General features: G+C 38.7%; 1 protein-coding gene across 8 annotated transcripts in view; it reads right to left on the minus strand.

Annotated features, from left to right (window-relative positions):
• GPSM2 (G protein signaling modulator 2) overlaps positions 1–19,137 on the minus strand; it is a 29,838-nt gene extending 10,701 nt beyond the window's left edge. For 2 of the 8 annotated variants that reach the window (XM_082052708.1, XM_082052701.1), the window contains exons 1-3: positions 18,953–19,101; positions 7,001–7,314; positions 533–754 (exon numbers count right to left, since the gene is read on the minus strand). In XM_082052708.1, coding sequence (XP_081908834.1) covers positions 533–754; positions 7,001–7,062 — 284 coding nt within the window. In that variant the 5' untranslated portion in view covers positions 7,063–7,314; positions 18,953–19,101. The other 6 variants (XM_082052702.1, XM_082052703.1, XM_082052704.1 and 3 more) reach the window with 6 other exon arrangements.
• Between the last annotated feature and the right edge of the window lie 26 nt (positions 19,138–19,163).

A 19,163-nucleotide genomic window follows, 5' to 3' on the forward strand; every position in this document is an offset into this window, starting at 1 on the left:
CTTGAGCAGGTTAAGGCAGAGGGAAGAGTAGATTTGTGCCGAAATTGAGGTTAAGTACATTAGATGCCTGCATCTTTTATTGGATCCATACCAAAGCATTAAAAGTTAGATGCAGAAATAGCATATGAAATGCATAGGGGTTTTAGATTTCACAATATTGTGAGTTTTACACAGAGAAAGAGGAATGAGTTCTGTCTAGTAAACAAGAGAGTCAGCTTAACATTCTGAAGAACCAGAAAGACCGAGTTTTAGAAACAGGAAAGGGTAAAGAAAGGGTAGATCTAAAGAAGCCACTTAATTATCCTCAAACCTGGTGACACCTCAGTCAGTACCAGGATTATGGTGTTAGCATTAGCTCCTAGGTTAGAGGGCAACCCAGGTACCTGCCAGACCCCCTGGCCCTCTGCTGTCACCACCTTGACTCATTATCTGCTATTAATAGCAGCGACGGTAGGAAAATGAGCACTCAATGCTCATCTCTACCAGAATGGGATGAAACGGACATCACGGTTAAAGAAAGACACAAGTTTACCTTGCCAGTGTCAAATCATGGTGATGGTATTCCAAGGCCTTTGCATACTCATGCAAGTAGAAATAGGCATTGCCTAACTGGCTGTAAATAGCACTGAGTGTTTTTAAATCTTCAGTTCCAACCTGAACAGCTGCTTCAAAGAAAGACACACCAGCTCGGCAATCTCCTGCTTTACAGAGGCGCTCACCCTCCAACGCCAGCTCTAGGCAGGAAGCCTCCATCCTGCACAATTCAAGCAAAAGGAAAAATTGTCACTCTAAATGTAGCACTTTTTCCAAGAACCTGAGTTCTGAAGAGGTTATTTACTCAGAGGCTCTCTCTTGGTTTCAGACAGGCAATCAGCACCACAGTACAAGTAATGAACTTGGTACTTTAATATTATAGACACTAATGCTGAAATGGAAATGGCAACATCAATAGTGATGAGCAAACAGAACACTAGAACCAACAGCTTCAACTTTTTCTTCATTAAGTCTCATGGAGGAAATACAAACACTGCTTTGCCCATATACAGCACCTGGAGGATTCAAAATTGCAGTTTTCACCAGCTAGATGATTTCAGAAACATAACCTAAAAATCAAGCTATTCTTGGCAAATACCGATTTTGAAAAACATAAGCACTTTTATTTTTAGGTTGATGCCATAGTTACCTGCAAAATGTCACATGGGAAAAAAACTCAAATACTCCTGTGTCTGAAAGACCATGACTATTTTTCCCCACGTTGTTTCCTACGTAATTCAATACTCCCTGGCACTTCATAATTTTCTATAGTAGCACTGCTACAAAAATTCTCAGAGTGTAAAGAAAAAGTATCTGGATTGAATTAACGACAAAATGTATGTCAATTCAAGTTACTTAACTGAGATGCCATAATTCCAGAAGCCACTGGAATATTTTTTCATTATTATGAGCAAATAATCGTGTAATTATACAGATACAAAACACTGCAAGCAGTAAATAAGATACTCATGAATGAATTTATAGCAGAATTTGCAGATTACATTTTATTTAAACAATGAACAAAGTGTCAGAGAACTGCAGCTGCCAAAAAAACATTCATATGTATTTTTGCTACTGAGAATTCATTTGTACAAAAGGTAACATTTCAACAGGTGTTAACACTTATACACAAACATTTCCTACTTTGCAGTTCTGAGATGTGAGGGAGATGGGGGAGAGGAGAATGAGAAGGAAGAAGGCTTCAGGGTCTTGATCTGGAAGCCACACCATTCTCTAGCCTTTTCAGCATACATGCATTTTAGAAAGTTTGTAAAAACGCCTTCGTTCTACTTAAAAGATTTTTCAAAAAGAAAACTCGGTAAGAGACATTCTGTGTTTAAAAAGCATTTGTTAATATTGCCAAAAACTGGACATCAACTTCATAAATTTGTGTATTGTTTTGAATTCTTCTTCAAGATGAATTACACAGTAAGTGCACCCAAAACAGAACATTTTACATCATTGGAGATATCCTTGTTACATCATCATTTGATGCTTACCTGCTTGTAAGAATAAACCATTTAGCATTCTATTCCTAAAACCGTGCCTTCATGTGCACAGATCAGTAAAAGCAACAATCAAACATTTGCAGTTCCAAAAGTCATTTTGACGGCAACACCAGAAGACAGCTGCTTTGACAAGACACAGCAATGAAGTGTTCAACATGCCTGCAATGTTTACATTTCTTAATTTTACTAAATTGGAAAAAAAAAAAAAAAAAAACAGGTTATGCATCATTCTACTCAAATCTGAGCAAAAAGGAAATCTTTTTGAAAAATACACTGACTTTAAAGGGAACTAGAAGAATTTGGATCACAAGCTACCAACACAAACCAGTACCATACCTGCTGGTCTTCGACATTCCACAACTTAAGCACAAGGAGATGACAGACATATTTAACTCTTGCAATTGAAAATACTGTATGCTTGGTAGCTGGTGAAGATGCAGACAGCAAACGGTAACTCGGGCATGCAGATCTCCCCAGGCCCAGCTCCTCAGGCTGGATATCCATAACACATGCAGTAGTTTTACGTTTGGAAGCTCCTCTCGGATAAGTTAAAGCATTCCTACTCGCTAGAACACACAACCTGGTTTTCGTTACATTTTGCATGTGTTGAATGTAAGACAGAAAAAGGCAGAAATGATTAAGGTACAGTTAAGTACAGGCAGGAATGATTACACCATCAGCAACTGAAGGTTTAAGACTTAAAACACTTCACTGGGTAATCTTAATCCTATCCAAAGAGGTTCTCTCCGGGCACCTCATGTTAGCTGACATGGCCAATTAAAGTGATGGCTAGAAAATATGGGGCTCCTTAGTGTGAAGATTTAGACCATTACACAATCAAACTCATTTCTTTAGAATTTTAGCTTGAACAGCTAAAAAAAAGAGTTGAGCTTTCAGCAAAATGTGTATGTGACATAATAACAGTCAAAATGCTACACTGAACTTCAATTCCGTAAGCTAAGTTACCCCATTTAAAAATTCGTGTTTTGATTTGCAACTGTGATGCATCAGCCACCTAATGAATGAAGACAAGGCACAGCTTAGAAAGGTACAAGGATAATACCAGAGAATGACATGGACCAGTAATTTTTCTGATCCATTGAGTTCCATTAATTTCACGCTATGCCAAAGACTGCCAAATGCCAAGGCAGCATCACCATGTCATCAAGGAACTTGAAATATAATATTATTACTTGCCAACCCAGACTTAACGTAACTTATAAAAATAAAATATTTGGAATTTTTCATACGGAACATAACTAACTATGAAGTTCAGGCTTATGCCCAGGCTGATGAAAATTAGCTGTTATTACAGTGTTTCAATTCAACCAGAATTACACGAAGTAAATGAGAATGGGAATTATTAATTGTATTGCATAAAAAAGAAACCAAAATTGGATACTACTCTTGAATGCAACACTAGAAAAGTTGTGTTAACAGGTTACTAGAATTTGTACAGCAAATTAAAGCTATAATTCCATTTGGATCCATTCATTCTGACCTACCATTTTTAAATAAGTTATCTAAAAAAAAAAGAACAGAGAAAATATTTATTTCCACACTTGCCTGTACTCAATATTAATATTTTATTCACATTATAAGAGATATGAAATCGCTCAGTTATTTTAAGTTTGCTAGGCTTATCCATCAAGAACCAAAACTGGACCCAGAAGAATTCTGGGTTTGGTTTGGGTTTTTTATCTCCATTACTTAAAGGACTGCTATGAAGGTTAGCAGAAATCTTTTTCTTTAAAACAAAAAGAAAATACATACATATTTGCATAGGTGTTCTCTAGTCAAAAAGTGATCACCTCTTGGAAATGTTCTCAGAGCCTGTTTGAACTGTCACTACTAATGGTTAATTAGCATATTGGCAGACTAGACAGAGCTAGGTTATCAATGTTTTAGGAAGTCATTAAATAGTTACAAGGAGAATATGAAATTACTTTCTCTGTTCCCAGGGCTGAATTGAATTACTTATTTATTCAACAGCAAATGGCTAGACAAAAGACACATTGAATTTGCAGAGACAAGAAGACAACAAGGTCCATTCATCTCTGTACTTCTAATTAAATTCTGTTCCTGCTAAATGGGATAATGTTCTTGCAGCTACTGCTGTGGAAATGCTCATATAGGGCTTCTATTTGTTATTCTGTTTATAGTTGCCTGGACCTGTATTCTGAAAGGCTGGCATCTCCTGAATAATTTCTTATTTGTAAAACTACCTCGTCCTTATCTGTCCCATCTAAGCTTTTCATCTTGCCTGGCTCACCCTTTTTTTTTTTTCCCTCTTCTTTTTTTCCCTTGTTACTCTCTGTCCTTCACATTTTCTTCTGAATCTTTATACTTATAAGGGTATAAACCCTATACATGTGTCTTCACCCTCAGCTCCCTGTTTTTTTCTCCCATTTTGGAGTCTCCCTTCAGCTGTTCTCATCTTACAACAAAGAACAGAAAACTGGTAAGAAACAAGGCAACAGAAGAAGGTAAGAAGACTCATCGATTACTGCAATTGCTAAGCACAATTAATTTAGGTTTATTTCACTCAATTCCCACTAAGAGAATTTTTTGCTATTGAGGGGGAACAGGGCTGCCATGCAATTTGCCATGAAACAGGTCAATACACATAACAAAAACCACCCTATTATCTCTCTTTAATTCAGATGCATAAAAAAGCCACAGCATCTTATAATATGGATCACATACCATTCCTGCCTCCTGCCCTTGTGCTTGGTTTCTAGAGGTAACGCAGAAGCAGAGCACACCGAGCACTCCCAACAGACTACACCTCCCTCCGCTGGAACGCTCTGTTTAGTCAAACTAAGGCTGATGGCAAACTGCGGAACAAAACAACACGCACATAAACAAAGAAACTACACACCTGAATGGTGGGTTCTTTTGCTCCAGTCAAGATACAAGCAGTTACAAATTTTTGGTGCCTGAATTTTGTAGGCCAAGATGAGTTCTATAAATATTTAACTCTATAGATCACTTATTCGTCCCATTTATTAACTTCAGCAATTTATTTTCAGCCACTAAAAAGGATTAAAAAATAGTTTTCTTCCACCAGCATAAGCATTTTTATAGCTGCTAAAGTGGCACTGGTCAGCTACAGTGGGGAGAAAGAAACAGCCTGTACAGTAAGAAACAGCCCATTCTGAAGCCTTTCTCTAAGAGTGGGCCACCAGCTTCTCTTTAAAGTCAGTTCTGTTGGAATACCAGTGGGAAAGCAAGAGCATTCTGAGAGCCAAACGAGCCCGGCACAATGCCTGTAGGTAAAAAAAAATTTAAAACTGATAAATAACACCACCACCCCCAGTAACTTATGGCCTATTCTTTCCTTCTTAAATTTTTAAAATACAACTGAATAAAATATTTCCAAATTATAGCTCTTAAATTAAATAATCACAAAATTCCAATTCAATATACTGAATTAATTTTCTGTTTCTCTAAGTCTTATCTAAGTTTCATATTTAAAAAAGGATTATGCCTTGAGTTTTTTACATGTTCAGATTACAGTTCTTACAGAAAGGTTTAATACAGCCATTAATATTTAATCAGTGTCATTCAAGGCTGTACTGAAATACAGCATAAAGTACTACGACATTTTGCCCTGGCTGTGCTTGCCAATATTTTTGAAGTTATTTTTGGCTTGTCAGTTTAAAGCAGACAATTGGCCGTGCCCCCTTCTTCATCCATTTGCTTCTATAATAGGACCTGAACAGCTCCTGCTTCTATGAAAGAGTGAACAAGGATCTCACAGAGTTGCCAGGGAAGGTCTAAGAGCAGCAGCAGCAGCAGCGAGGGCAAACACGTTCCAGGAATGCTGGGAGTCACGTACACTCGAGAAACACTGAGCACAGAAGAAATACCATGTGCACACGCTCAGGGATTCCTGCTGTCAAAGCCACCATATAAAGATTTCAGCAAAATGAAGAGAGTAGAGAGTAAATTATTTACTAATTTTCTCCTTACTGACCAGGAAAATGCTGCTCCTGCTGACTGCCCTGCCAACAAGAACTGACAGTGCACTTCTCTGAAATGGCAGCACAGACCAACGGACAGCAACCTAACACTGTCACGACGGTTTCAGAATTAATTTTAAGCCGCAGGATGTGCTGTCTTACAAATAAGGGTAGTGTTTTGACCCCGTTAGCTAGCAAGGAAAAGGCCTCCAAAGCAAGAATGACCGCGGGGAGCGTGAAGGGAGAACACACAAGAATCACGCTTCTTTTTGTTTTTAAAACAACCATTCCAGTATTCATGTGTCTATTCCTTTGGAATGAGCTGCAAGATTTACCCTTCCAAACATCAACCATCCAAATACCACACACTATGCAATGCTTCCATTGTTCAGGTTCATCAGAAGGAGGCTGCATCTTGTCCCATGTCTGCAAAGGGGATTCCAGAATAAAAATTATAAAAGCTCTCAGAAGGAAAATCACATATCCTCTTGACTTACTTTTCTAGTCCAAGGTATCAGAGGAGTTTCTACCTATCAATCAAATCTCTTTATTTTAAGCAAGGAAAACACTGGTCCAGGTGACAGTACACCTGTCATTCATAGAAGCAATAATGGGACAAGTACAGAGAACTTTAGCAGACAAAACTGCATATGCAGGCCAAAAGCTAAAAGAAGAGAGAGCAATGTATTACCATGCAGGGATCATACTTCACATCATTCTATCAGAAATACAAAGAAATACAGTCAATCATGTACTATTCTGCAACCACACACAGTTCCAATACCATAAAATCATGTAATTATACTAATATAACCTACTATATAACACAAGTGAATTTTCATATTTCAAAAATCGAGACAAGAAAAAAGTTATTTTAGCTTTCAGTTTCAATAAGAATAGTAACAGAGATACCAAACTATTCGTTGCAACTTGTTTAGTTTTCTTTTATTAACAAGCACTTATTCATCCATACTAAAACTAATAGAGTCTTACCTGTATCGCACGTGAAAGGAACGATCTTCACGCATGCTTATCAAAACATTACTGTCCTCCATTGAGTTGCATTATCAGTAGAGAAAATAAGACTGTTCTGTAGTAGGGTAAGTACTTTACTACGGAGAATTGTTGTCAGAACACCATTCCAGTTAGTATATTAATAAGTTGGAGGAAAGATATCCTAAGATCCTGTTGAAAAACTCTTCTGTATTACTAAGGTAAGGAGGTCACTTTCAGACACCTTTGAAACCTTCAGAAACGTGTTCAAGTTCTTTCATCTGTGGCCCTTTAAGCTCCACTCAGCTGCGTTTCTGCAAAGGGAACACAACATGCTTGGCTTGAAGTCTCATAGTCAGTTAATAACTCACAACTATTTGCAGCTGATGTAAAAGCATAACACTGCTCCTAGCAAGCAGGAAGTGTCAATCACGAACTTAAAGCCAGAGCCAAAGCCTTCTACATACATATGGCAATTCCTGTAGGCAAGCGAGAAAGCAAAGAATATTTAACAAAACCAACGCTCTCTTTTCTGTTGGAAACTTCAAGTAATTTACCCTTGTTAATATTCTTTGGCCTTATGAAGATCCAAGTAAAAAGCTTAGGAGATGAAAGCTACAAAATGAAAGGCATAACATAAAACAGATCACAAACTGCTTTACACCTAAACAGCACCGCTGAAACCCCAGAGACTGCTGGAATCCCACAGCTGTCAGAACTGGCTGACACAATCCCACCTGGAGAGCATCCATTCTGGATATCATCCCACCCAGAACACAACGAGCACAGAAGCCAGCAGAGGCTTAAGCTCTATTCCCCTTTCCCCTCCCCACTCCCAAAAGAAAAGCAGGGAGGTATAGGGCTTTTGATTTTATTTTTTTTTATTTTTTTAACATTAGCTTCACGTTCCCAAATGCTGCAGCATTGATATATGGGCTCCAAACTCTGCTTCAAAGGGATTGCTGCAGCCAGCACTTAGACATCAGACATGTTTAGGCTGGCAGGGAGAAGATTAACAGAAAAGAAACTGTATTCAAAAGTTAACCCACTTTTAAGTATATTTTTAGTAGAGGAGTTGACATATTTATTGCTCAGTACTAATATTACCTTACTTTGCAAGTAAACATATAGTTGTGTAATTCACAAATGCATATTTCATCAAGAGCCTGCACAGATGTCAAAAGAGCAGAACTCAGGTTTAAAGCTGTCGCCAGAAGAAAATGCAACCCTCTCTAGTTTTAGTTGTCAATGTAGGCCATGCCTTTTCCACTCCTTAGTTTTACCAAGTGGCAGCTATGAAGACTGATGATTCCTATCATACTCTGCCTTGACAGCACCCCTCAAATGGACCATCCACATTCTTCCAGCCAAACAACTCTCCTGCCCTTCCATGCTCTTCATTAGAATTATTTAGCATCAACAAGCGGGTGTGGGTATATTTTTGTAATTACCAACCGTGACACATGCAGTTTACAATACCATTGCAACCCACATACTGGGAAGGCCATGTTACAAGTATTTACTCTCCAGAAGTTTGTGTGACCCTCAAATCAGATAAGTCCCACAAGCAGACAGCAGCAAGCCACCCAGCCTACAGCACTCACCCGTGGGCACTCCCGGTGCTCAGCAAACACCAGGGAACTGAAAGTTCTCTGCCATAACTGGATACTTTCATGAAAATTACCACATGCCGCAAACTAAAAAGTGTATACTTTGGCAACTGCTACGGATCGTGAAATAAGTAATCATTGTGGTAATTTGCTTGTGTATTAGCTGAATTATTTAAGAAGCTTTTTTTTAAAAAATAAAAAGCTAAACATAATTTTAAAAGCAGAGTTATATTTAAAAGTATATCACAATAACTGCCTTTATTTAAATAGCAGTTATTTTTAGCAGTACCTTTCTCATCGTCTGTTTATAATTTCATCTCATCTGAGCTACGCTTCTGTGCTCACACTTAACCTCATCCTCTGACCAATGTCAGCATCTCAAATCACCATTCCTGCATTCTTCCCTCCTTACTAGCTGTACGGCACATCCCTGATCTTGGGAGGGTGCTATGGACACACCCAAGTTGGCCAACACATCGTGATCACAAGTCCAAACACAAATTACTGGGTCTGGTCTTCACACCTCGCGTCCTTCACCCATAACTCATTACAATGTCAAGTTAGACCTTCAGCCATGCCAACATGGAATCAGTAAGCAAATTTAAAGCACATTAATTAGAGTGGTGAATTCAAAATTCAGGATGTGGAAATCGGTGAACCCTCCCTTCCACAAACAGTATCTCTCAAGTGTAAACTGGCCTTGGGAGGACTATGCTCTAGTAAACTAAACCCTGCTCTTTCAGCTGATGCACCTTAACTATTCAGAATATCTCTGTGTGACCAAGCCTTTCCTGGACTCAGAGGGCACAGTACATCAGCAGAAAAGCCTAGGGAATTAACAGAAATCGGAAGAAGTTCTACTCTATTGGCATATCTAACAGTGAAACGCACTTTCTCCTAAACTTGCATTTTCATTAAAACTTCATGTAGCATGAAAGAAGCACTTGGTGTTTACTAGACACACAAAAAAAATCTGTATAAAGAGCTGCCTTTCAGGAAAGCATAAACAGAAAAATGAAGTTGTATATGCAACTTTAAAATTCACAACTTTCCTATTCCAGCCATCAAATGCAGGAAGTCCGAGCTTTTCTGTAATTTCAAAGTACTGGAAAAAAAGCACACAGAAAAAAGACTGGGCCTCCTTTAGAAGTAGAAAATCAACTAAACAGGTGTTACTAATTACACAGCAGTACTATACCAAAATGACCACCACCCCCAAGTGATTAGGGCTCACCCACCCCATCTATAAACAGCTAAAAGATGTTCAATTAAACCATCCATAAAAAGCTAACTTTGCCTCAATTCAATGCTTTATCTAAAAAAATGTACTTATCACTGTCAAAAAGTCACTCTTCATTATTTTCTATTAAATCACAGACTTCTATAGAAACAATAGAGATTGGATCTAGAGATAGATATAGAGATAGATAGATATAGAGATAGATAGATATAGAGATAGATAGATATAGAGATAGATAGATATAGAGATAGATAGATATAGAGATAGATAGATATAGAGATAGATATAGAGATAGATATAGAGATAGATATAGAGATAGATATAGATATAGATGCCTAGGGTTTGCATAGCATGAGGTTTTATGACTGAATTCCTTACTAAATTCTATGAAAGTACTTTTATCTTCATTCTATGAAACTGCATAAAATCTATTAAGTTCATTTTACAAATTTTACAATTATATTAAAAAAAATCATGGTAAAGTACTAATATTACATACTGAAAGGAATCCCACATAGCAATGCTTTAAAAAGTGAAATCCCATCACAGTGCACTTACACAGTATTTTTCATAAAATTATTATCAGTGTTCTCAGCAAGAGACTCGAAGCCTAATGGCTGATATTCAAAATAAAGTACATCTCAACCTTCCATGAAAAGCAATGAACTGAATCAGTGATATATATACTAAGACTTGAATGAGGATCGCCCTCCAGAACAATTATGGAAGAAACCAAGACTCCCCTATCTTCAGTTCTGATCTGTATATTTCAAGTCCCTGACAGCAATAAAACAGTAGCTGTAATTTCTTTCTCAGAAGTCTGTTATGCAGGCTAATTGCCTCAGTTAATACAACTTCTAGACAAGCATTTCATGTTTTATGGCATTTTCAATTTCAGAAAAGATTTGAGCACACACTGTGAATTTTATCACAATGGTAGACAATAATTTCAATCAGTTTGCAGGTCTTAGTTACACTGATCATCTATGATAGACCCCTTGATTTTAACTTTTTATAAAATACTACATTTCCAGACAAGTGAAAATGATGTGGCGAGCAACAGAAAACTATTTCTTCGCAGTATATGGAACCAATAACCACAATATAGTTGGAGAGGCAGATTGCTTTTCTCCCCCTGCATCTCCACAAACCAGTGAATTTCTGCAGCTTCCATGGCTCTTTCCCTCAACCCACACCTTTCTTCTTGGAATCTGCCAGACCACCAAGAGTATCACTCACCTTGACTACAGCTGCATGGCTGAGATACGCTGACTGGTCACTTGGGGGCTGACAAACAGAACATCTAATGGCTCGGTTCCTTCTGCCTTTCCCTGAAGGAGACAATCAAGTAATGCCTTCTCTACCCATCTGCTATTTTTCACAAAGCTATAGGAAAGGAGCATCTGCCAAATGAAGACATTACTTACTGAGAGATTCAAAAGCTACTAGAGGAAAATACAGATAGAGGCAGATGAATTGCATAAATTTTATTTCCTTAGAAAAAACACCTACAGAGATGTGCTGTTTCAAGATTAAGGCAAATTTCCCAACGGTGAACTCAGTTTGAATTTCAGGAAGAAACTATAGCAGGGGGGGATGAAAAAATATTAAAAAAAAAAAAAAACTTGAACTGGATTATCTAAAAACAAAGCAGAGCTCTGTATACCCTATGGAGCAGGAGACAGACTCAACAACGTCAAAAATATACTGACAATGCTGTTACTGAAATATAGAGATTAGTCTGGCTCCGGACCTTCAAAATATAAAATAATATATAAACACAAATAGTACAACAAGGAACACTCAAAACTAGACAAACCATAATTTTAGTCTTTAATGTTGTCCAAGGATATTTTTGAGATTCACCTGAATTAACAAATAAGCCTAAAATAAGCCAAGGAAAAAATCCTTACAATTCCATACCAAATTTAATATTACATTTACATAGTAATTGGCATCATCATTAGCATTTCTGTAGTAATAAATATTCCCCTGTGAACTAACCTTACAATAACTCTGTGCCACGTTGGGAAAAAGCTATTTTTTCCAAACCTTGAGCACAGCACAATACAAGTGACTAGTCATGAGAGCGATCATGCAGACACAAGAAACACCAGACTAAGACCAGTGTGGTTACTCTTGGAAGCTTAATTTTAAAACTCCTCTTTGCATCACCTTGGATAAGCTGACAGCGCATGGAAACCACCTTCACTGAGGAACTGGATTTGAAGTTCCATTCAGGGTCAGTGATGACCTGAAGCAATACCTGCTCTGAAATACTGTCTTTTTCTCTATGTGGATTTATATATAGAGCAGACACTTTCAGAGGCTTATTTCATGGGCTTATTTTAAAGGATCAGCTCAGCAGCACACAACCCAAGCAGCACACAATCCAAGTCCAGACACCACCGGGTTGCACCTGAAGGACAGACCAGGAAAGCTGAGGTTTGTAAACAACTTCCTCAGAGGCTCCTCCTAGGTGTGAGTCTGATAAGGCAGATTCTGCAGAGCTTGTAATCAGCACGGATCACAGGATAGACCCAGCCTAACACATCCTCTGCTATCACGCTTATCAGCAAGCTGCAAATAAATTAATACCACTATTTAACGTTCTTAATTCAGATGCTTCCTCCTCCACCCTGATTATATTTACCACGCTCACTTATAAATGTGGGTCCATACGAAACTAAGACACACAACTGAATATTGCAGACAATTCTAAAATGGGTGGAAGGGGGGGTATTGTACTAGCTTACGTCCACATATGATGTTCTTTCAACAAAACAGGAATCTTACCAACCCACTGCTCCACAGTCCTGGAATCTCACTTATAGCATACTAATAGAGGAAGGAACACGTAGTTTCCTGCCTTTACCCAAACCATGCGGACAGAGCTATCTTTTATATATGAAATCATCAGCTCCTTGCTGGAAAGGGAATAAAAAAATTGTAACCGATAGCATAAGGCTAGACAACCATTTTATTATCAGAACTGACTGATGCATAACTACCTTTTATATATCAAAATAACAGAATTATTATAGTGACGTATGGAAACTCAACTCTACTATCTATTAAATTATTTCTCTCTTCTTAGCCAGTTAATCCCAAGAATTAATTAATTCAGTATAACCAGCAGTCTTTCCAGATAGTCAACAAAAGCACAGAGGTTATAAAAGAGTAGAAAAATACTAATAACAGGAGCAATGACACTCATGACACCCTCCTCAAAAAATTAAAATAACTGCTAAATGAAAAATTACACAAATACTATCATTATCTGTCATGAACTCCTCAGTGATCTAACATATTACTCTTCAAATTATCTCCCAAATGTTTTTCTAGCACTGTAATTACCCAAATGGAAGAAAAGGCTTTTTGTCCAAGTATTTTAATTTACTGGTGCAGTTATCAATATAAATGCAAGAGGAGAAACCCCCTAGTGACAAAGGAGCAGAAGTATGCCCAGACCAGCCCAAGGTAGGACTGTAAAGTAATTGTATTAAAAATATCAATATGAAACGAAGTAATGAAAATATTGCATTAAACCCAACAACTACTTTACAAAATTCAATACATAATTATTAATCATGCTAGTTTATTAAATTCTATTCATATTTTTTAAATGGGCCCAAAAATCCTCTAGCAATGAGATCTTTCTAAATCTTGAGATTTAAACAAACAAACAAAACAAAACAAAAAAACCAAACACACCAAACAAAGAGGTTGCAACCATTTCTGACACAAATTTTGCTCACAATGATGTGAGGATCTTACCACATCCACAGCTGAAAATGAAAGCATGGACTTCAATTCAACACTAGAAGAACACTGCTCGAGAGCAGAGTCCAACATTTCTTATCTACTTACTAATACAGACCCTGCATTATGACAGACATAGGAACAGTGGAGATATTTAATTTATCATCTTATTTCTAAAAAGGTTGGTTGGTTCTAGTTTTTTTTTTTAAACTTCTTTGTTTTCCTAAACCCAACTGACTTTGTTGCATGGTGAGTTCTAACTGCAGGTAAGAGAAGGTTTGTTCCCTCTGTGCCCTTTCATGCAGGCTAATTTCTCGATGCTCCCTCCACTCATATCCCTTTTTGGCACAGCAGATTGGAAGCCCTGGCTCATAGAACATTCTGTTAAATGCAACCCAAAGTCTAGAAGCATTTCTACATGCCCTCCAGCATTACCTGTGTATAATCCCCACACGCTCTCTGGATTAGGAGGAGGTTTGTTCCTTTCTGTTTGTGGAATAGCTAGTGTGATAGAGTGTTTGGGGCTTTAAGTCACGCTGAAGGGCTGCAACATGGCAAGTCTTTTAAATGCTATATACCCTTCTTGTTCATTTTCCCTTTCTGTTGTTTAAGGGTTGTGCAAAAAACAAGTACGCATTGCCTAGCATTATTTTCAGTATTACTCACCCATTACCAACATCAAAACACAAGCAGTCTTAATGACACAAGTTCTTTCTGCCAAATCATAAAAAAACTATTCCAAACAACCATGATAACTGAATCGAAGAGCATCTTCCTTCTCTGAGTCAGAAAGAAGCTCGCCTGCATTCTTACGAGTTATTTTGTCTTCCTTTCATATGAAACACCCAAGCAGTAGATAAAAACTGCATATACACAATGCAACAAGAAACATATATCATAAAAAAAAAAAAAAATTAAAACTTTCAGTTAAGGAACATTAAAATTTCTGGTCAGAATCTGGCATCTCTACTCACACTAGACAACCTATTTTTACCCAGCTATCAGATTGAAATATAAATACATACCTTAAAATGGAAAAAATTATTAAGAGCAGAAAGAGAAGTCAGAAACTTAGGAGAATGATGCAATCCCTAAGTGACAAAAAACATATATCTTCATTGCTAGTTTATTCAGGGTACTGACATACTTCCAGGCCAACTCTGTTGACTTTTGTAAATGAAAACGTGCCCTATTAGTCATAGTAAAGGTATAGTATAGGTTTATAAATAGAAATATTTAAGGCATCTCGCAATGATACAGGTCATATAGTGACAGTCTTAGAACGTATTGCAGATAAAAACAAAGAGCTAGCACGCATACTTCCACTGAGTAACACAAAGCAGCAACAAAGGCACATATTAGACTGATATCTGAGCATATGAAACATCAGCATTCAATGATGCAAAGGTGGACCTCTCAGTGCCTCTATCACAGAGTATCTTTCCAGAATGGAACATCCTTTTTCTAAGAGAAGCAGTATTTTGCTCAAAAATCAGTTTGCTACTTAATGTATGTAATTACTGTCTAGTGTGCAAGTTAAAGAACTGGGTGTAGCTAACACAAGTAACCACAAACATTTTTATTATAAGGATATTCCTGCAAGCAGTTTATATAAGCCATCTATTTAAATCCTGAAGCAAGGCAATCCCACACTCCGACAAAATAAGAAATACAAGAGCATGAAGTGCCAGCAGAACATAACTAATATCCCCATAATGAAACTAATCAGGAAACTGAAAACTAACTCTAAATGCAACAAGATGAAGATTTCAAACAGAAGACTATAACATAATAACATCCTCTCTTTGGCTTAAAAAAAGAGCAAAGTCAGAATACCTGATAATTTTTCACATATTTGATACATCACGGTATTAGGACTCTCTTTTTATTTTTTTCATCAGAACTAAGTTTTTAAATACTGCCATTCATAAACTGAAAACAAATATCGTCCTGTCGTCTTTCCAAGCATCTCACAAAACCTGTATTACACAGCTGAAATGATCCACGGTAGTTTAGTGGCAGCAGCACTGATGGGTGCATCACTTGTGCACTCAGTTTTCAAGTATAAACAGGATTAACTGTCTTCTCATTCTAAGTCTACAGCTGAACAACATACAGCTACAACCTGTATAAACTGTAAAAGTGCAGGATGAACACATACTGTAGTGAAAAGAACACGTTTTTTCTTATTGTTTGCTTCCCATAAACACAGTTTATTTATGGCACATCATCTATGCAGATTTAAGGAAAAAAAAGATTTATTGAGGTGCGAAGTTGTAAATTGTTTTGCATATTTATTCTGACATCTGGGAGGCAGGTGCAAATCTATTCAAAAGCTAGTCAACACATTTTCTTCAGTCTCTGTGATGAATATTGAACTGCAGTCCATTTTGCCCCCACTGTCCACAGCTTTATCCTCTGTATATGCGCATTATCACACAAATACAATTGGGCACAATAGCATATCCTGACCTCTAACAAACCAACAATCACTAGGTAGGGGACTGGCTCCAAAGTGTTGCACACAAGGTACAAAATTCTTAAAAGGATACTAGCAGGACAATGTTAGAAAAAATGTAGTAAACAGAAATAGTAAAGAAAGGCTTATTTATAGCTCATGTATAGTTCACACTCTCTGTAATTCAGCTGCAGAGTTTTTCCTTCCTATTAGTAAAAGGTTTATAATATACAGAAGTTTTATTATATGAACAAGAATCATATTCTTCAAACACTGCCAAATTTGAGTCCTAAGAGGCAGCTTGATGTTAATCATCTGATCAATATTATATTTGTTTCAGACTATCTCTCACCAGTTTATCCACCTTTTTCCTGTATTTTATATTCCTAATATTGTGGTCTTCCACAAAATAATACTTTATTTTTTTATATGATCATTTGCATAGTTGACTTGCTATTAAATGGGTAAATAACAGTCAAGGGGTTTTTTTCTTCACCGGGTATCTCTCTGTTCTTTCATTCACACAAATAGTAACAGCAATAACAGGCTGATCTTTCAGGAAGTCATAAGATCAATACTTATTCCTTAAATATAAACAATTTCGTTAAGATGTTAACCTTAAAAACTCCTAAAACCAAGACCATAGTTACCAGATCTTGGCAGGAACAACTAAGTTTTGGAAAGGGAAACCAAGCGCACAACTGCTACAAAAAACTGAATGACAAAAAGAAAAAAGTACAAATATCTCTGCTATTAAATTTAAAAAGCGGAAAATTAGGAGAAACTAAAAATTATCCTGTCTTAGCCAAAACAGAAGGCGGCAGATAAATTGTGTAAAACAAGAAAAACTCCCTACATGTTCAATAGTTAAAACTATGCACAGATAGCATTTATTTTTAGAAAAAAACATGTATTTCTTAATAGAACTTCTCCTTCCCAACTAGCAGGGAGCCAAGCTGCTCTTCAGATCATATTGCCCATTGGGACCTGAAGAACACTGGTTCAGAAAACTGGTCTGCTGTTACTTGTTGACAAGAAAAGGCTGATAATTTATACTAGAAACAGTTCTAGCAAAATAAGTTCCCATCTTGACCAGGTATCAGAGGTAAGACTAATTTTCAAAATTGTGTTGTTCTCCTCTATAACATGCTAAAAGAAATAGGTTTTCTAAGTTTTTGCAATGCTTTTACTCAACATTCAAAGTAAAAGAGACTGGCTTGCTGACTACCAGAAGTGGTGTAAGTGAAGAAACAATTGTTGTCTCTAAATAGCTCAGAGAAAAAAAAAAAAAAAAAAAAAGTAAAGCCAAGTGACAATGAGAGCACAAGACCAAAATGGTAGAATGTCTATCAATACCTTTTTTAAAATTACTTTGACCTTTTAACCATGAAGTTATGAAGAAATTCTCCAGTAAGAGTAGCAGGAATGTACAATCAATCCTAAGTAGTTTTAAGATGCTTGAAAGAGTTACAAGAGCATTTAAACAAAGCAACAGACACAACCCACATAGGTTCCTTCCAGTCAAATAAAGTTGTCTTAAGTTTCAGGTAAGTTTTGTGTCCACTTTACATGCAAGTAACTGAAAGTATAAAGTCCTTTGATCTGAAGATGAATGTATAACCACAGTTCAGAAGTCTAGCTAACCATTAATGGAACTAGTAGGAAGGAACACTGGTACAGGCCTACAAATTAAACACACAATAAAAATATAAAATTATGACTTAAACAAAAGGTGTAAAGTTTTCAGACAACATTTATGGAGGGATGGGAGTCTCTTAACTGATCTTTTTGAGATGTAAGACTCCACATTTTCTGCTGCTTTTTGAGATGGCTGTGCAGCTCTCCATGGCAACCCAGGATGCCTGCAGCCTGCTGGAGAACCTAATGGGAACAGCACACTGTGCTGAAAAGGCTTCTAGAGCAGAAGAAAGGCCACAACTTCAAGGTGGGATAAAATCTGTGTCTCTGCAATCATTTCAATAAAGGGATAAAGAAGAATTCCTGACTACCTATGCTTCTTCGTTCAAAACCTGAATAACCAAAAGGGGAGGAACTGGGCTAGCAAAGGTTTAACAGACAAATAAGATCAGATGCAGTACAATGTCAGTACAGATATGCTGCAACATACTAACTCGAATTCTTAGAGAGTTTAGAGGATGCTCCCTGTATGCTTCACTCTTCGCAGTACGTTTGCAGATCCTTTAGCTTATGTTATATTAACAGACTGTTTCATTCCCTCCCTTTAAAAATTTATTTAGTATTTATCATTTTTATCTATCTTATTAAGCACAACACAACTGATTAAAAGTATCTAACGCGATGCCGTTTCGCTCTCGACTCACTGCAGAGAGCCAAGAGTGACCTCTCCCTCGGTGGCACTAAGCGGGTCGGACGGACACGTCCCGCTGTTGTTCCCGAGGGAGGGCAGCGGCAGCCACAGGTGGCTCCTGCAGTCGAATGCCGGGGTTCGGGCACTCGCGGTCGCTCTCCAAGGCTGACCGCACGGCGAGGGCACCCGCCGGCACGCCAGGCCGCGCAGCAGCAGCTCGGCGATGAAGGCCGCTGCAGCCCTGCAAAGCCGGGACCGGAGGAGCCGGCGCTGCCGCCGTAGCGGAGCTCGGGGCCGCCCGACCTCGCGCGGCTGCTGACAGGCGACTGGCCCCGGCGGTCCCACTGGGCCAGGCGGCCCCGCGCGGCGCGGACACTGCCCGCCGCAAACCACCCTTCCCGGCAGCCGGCGCTCTCCGCCGCGCCCAGGACGCGACCCCCGCCCCCGGCGGCTGCGCGGCGATGACAAGCGGCTGGTGCCGCCGGCGCCGCTTCCCGCCCGGCCCGCTCCTCACCTGCCGCCGGCGCCGCTTCCCGCCCGGCCCGCTCCTCACCTGCCGCCGGCGCCGCTTCCCGCCCGGCCGCTCCTCACCTGCCGCCGGCGCGCGCTCATGGGCCGGCGCGCGCCCGCTGCCCAGCGGCTCCCAGCGCGAGCGCCGCAGCGGGGAGCGCGGGGCCGCGCCCACCCACGCGCAGCCGTTCTTCGAACCCACCAATCCCCGCGCGCGGCCAACGGCTCTGCGCACGCTCCGCCCCGCCGCCGGA

This window comes from Streptopelia decaocto (genome assembly GCF_964273445.1).
Source record: "Streptopelia decaocto genome assembly, chromosome: 5".
NCBI lineage: Eukaryota > Metazoa > Chordata > Aves > Columbiformes > Columbidae > Streptopelia > Streptopelia decaocto.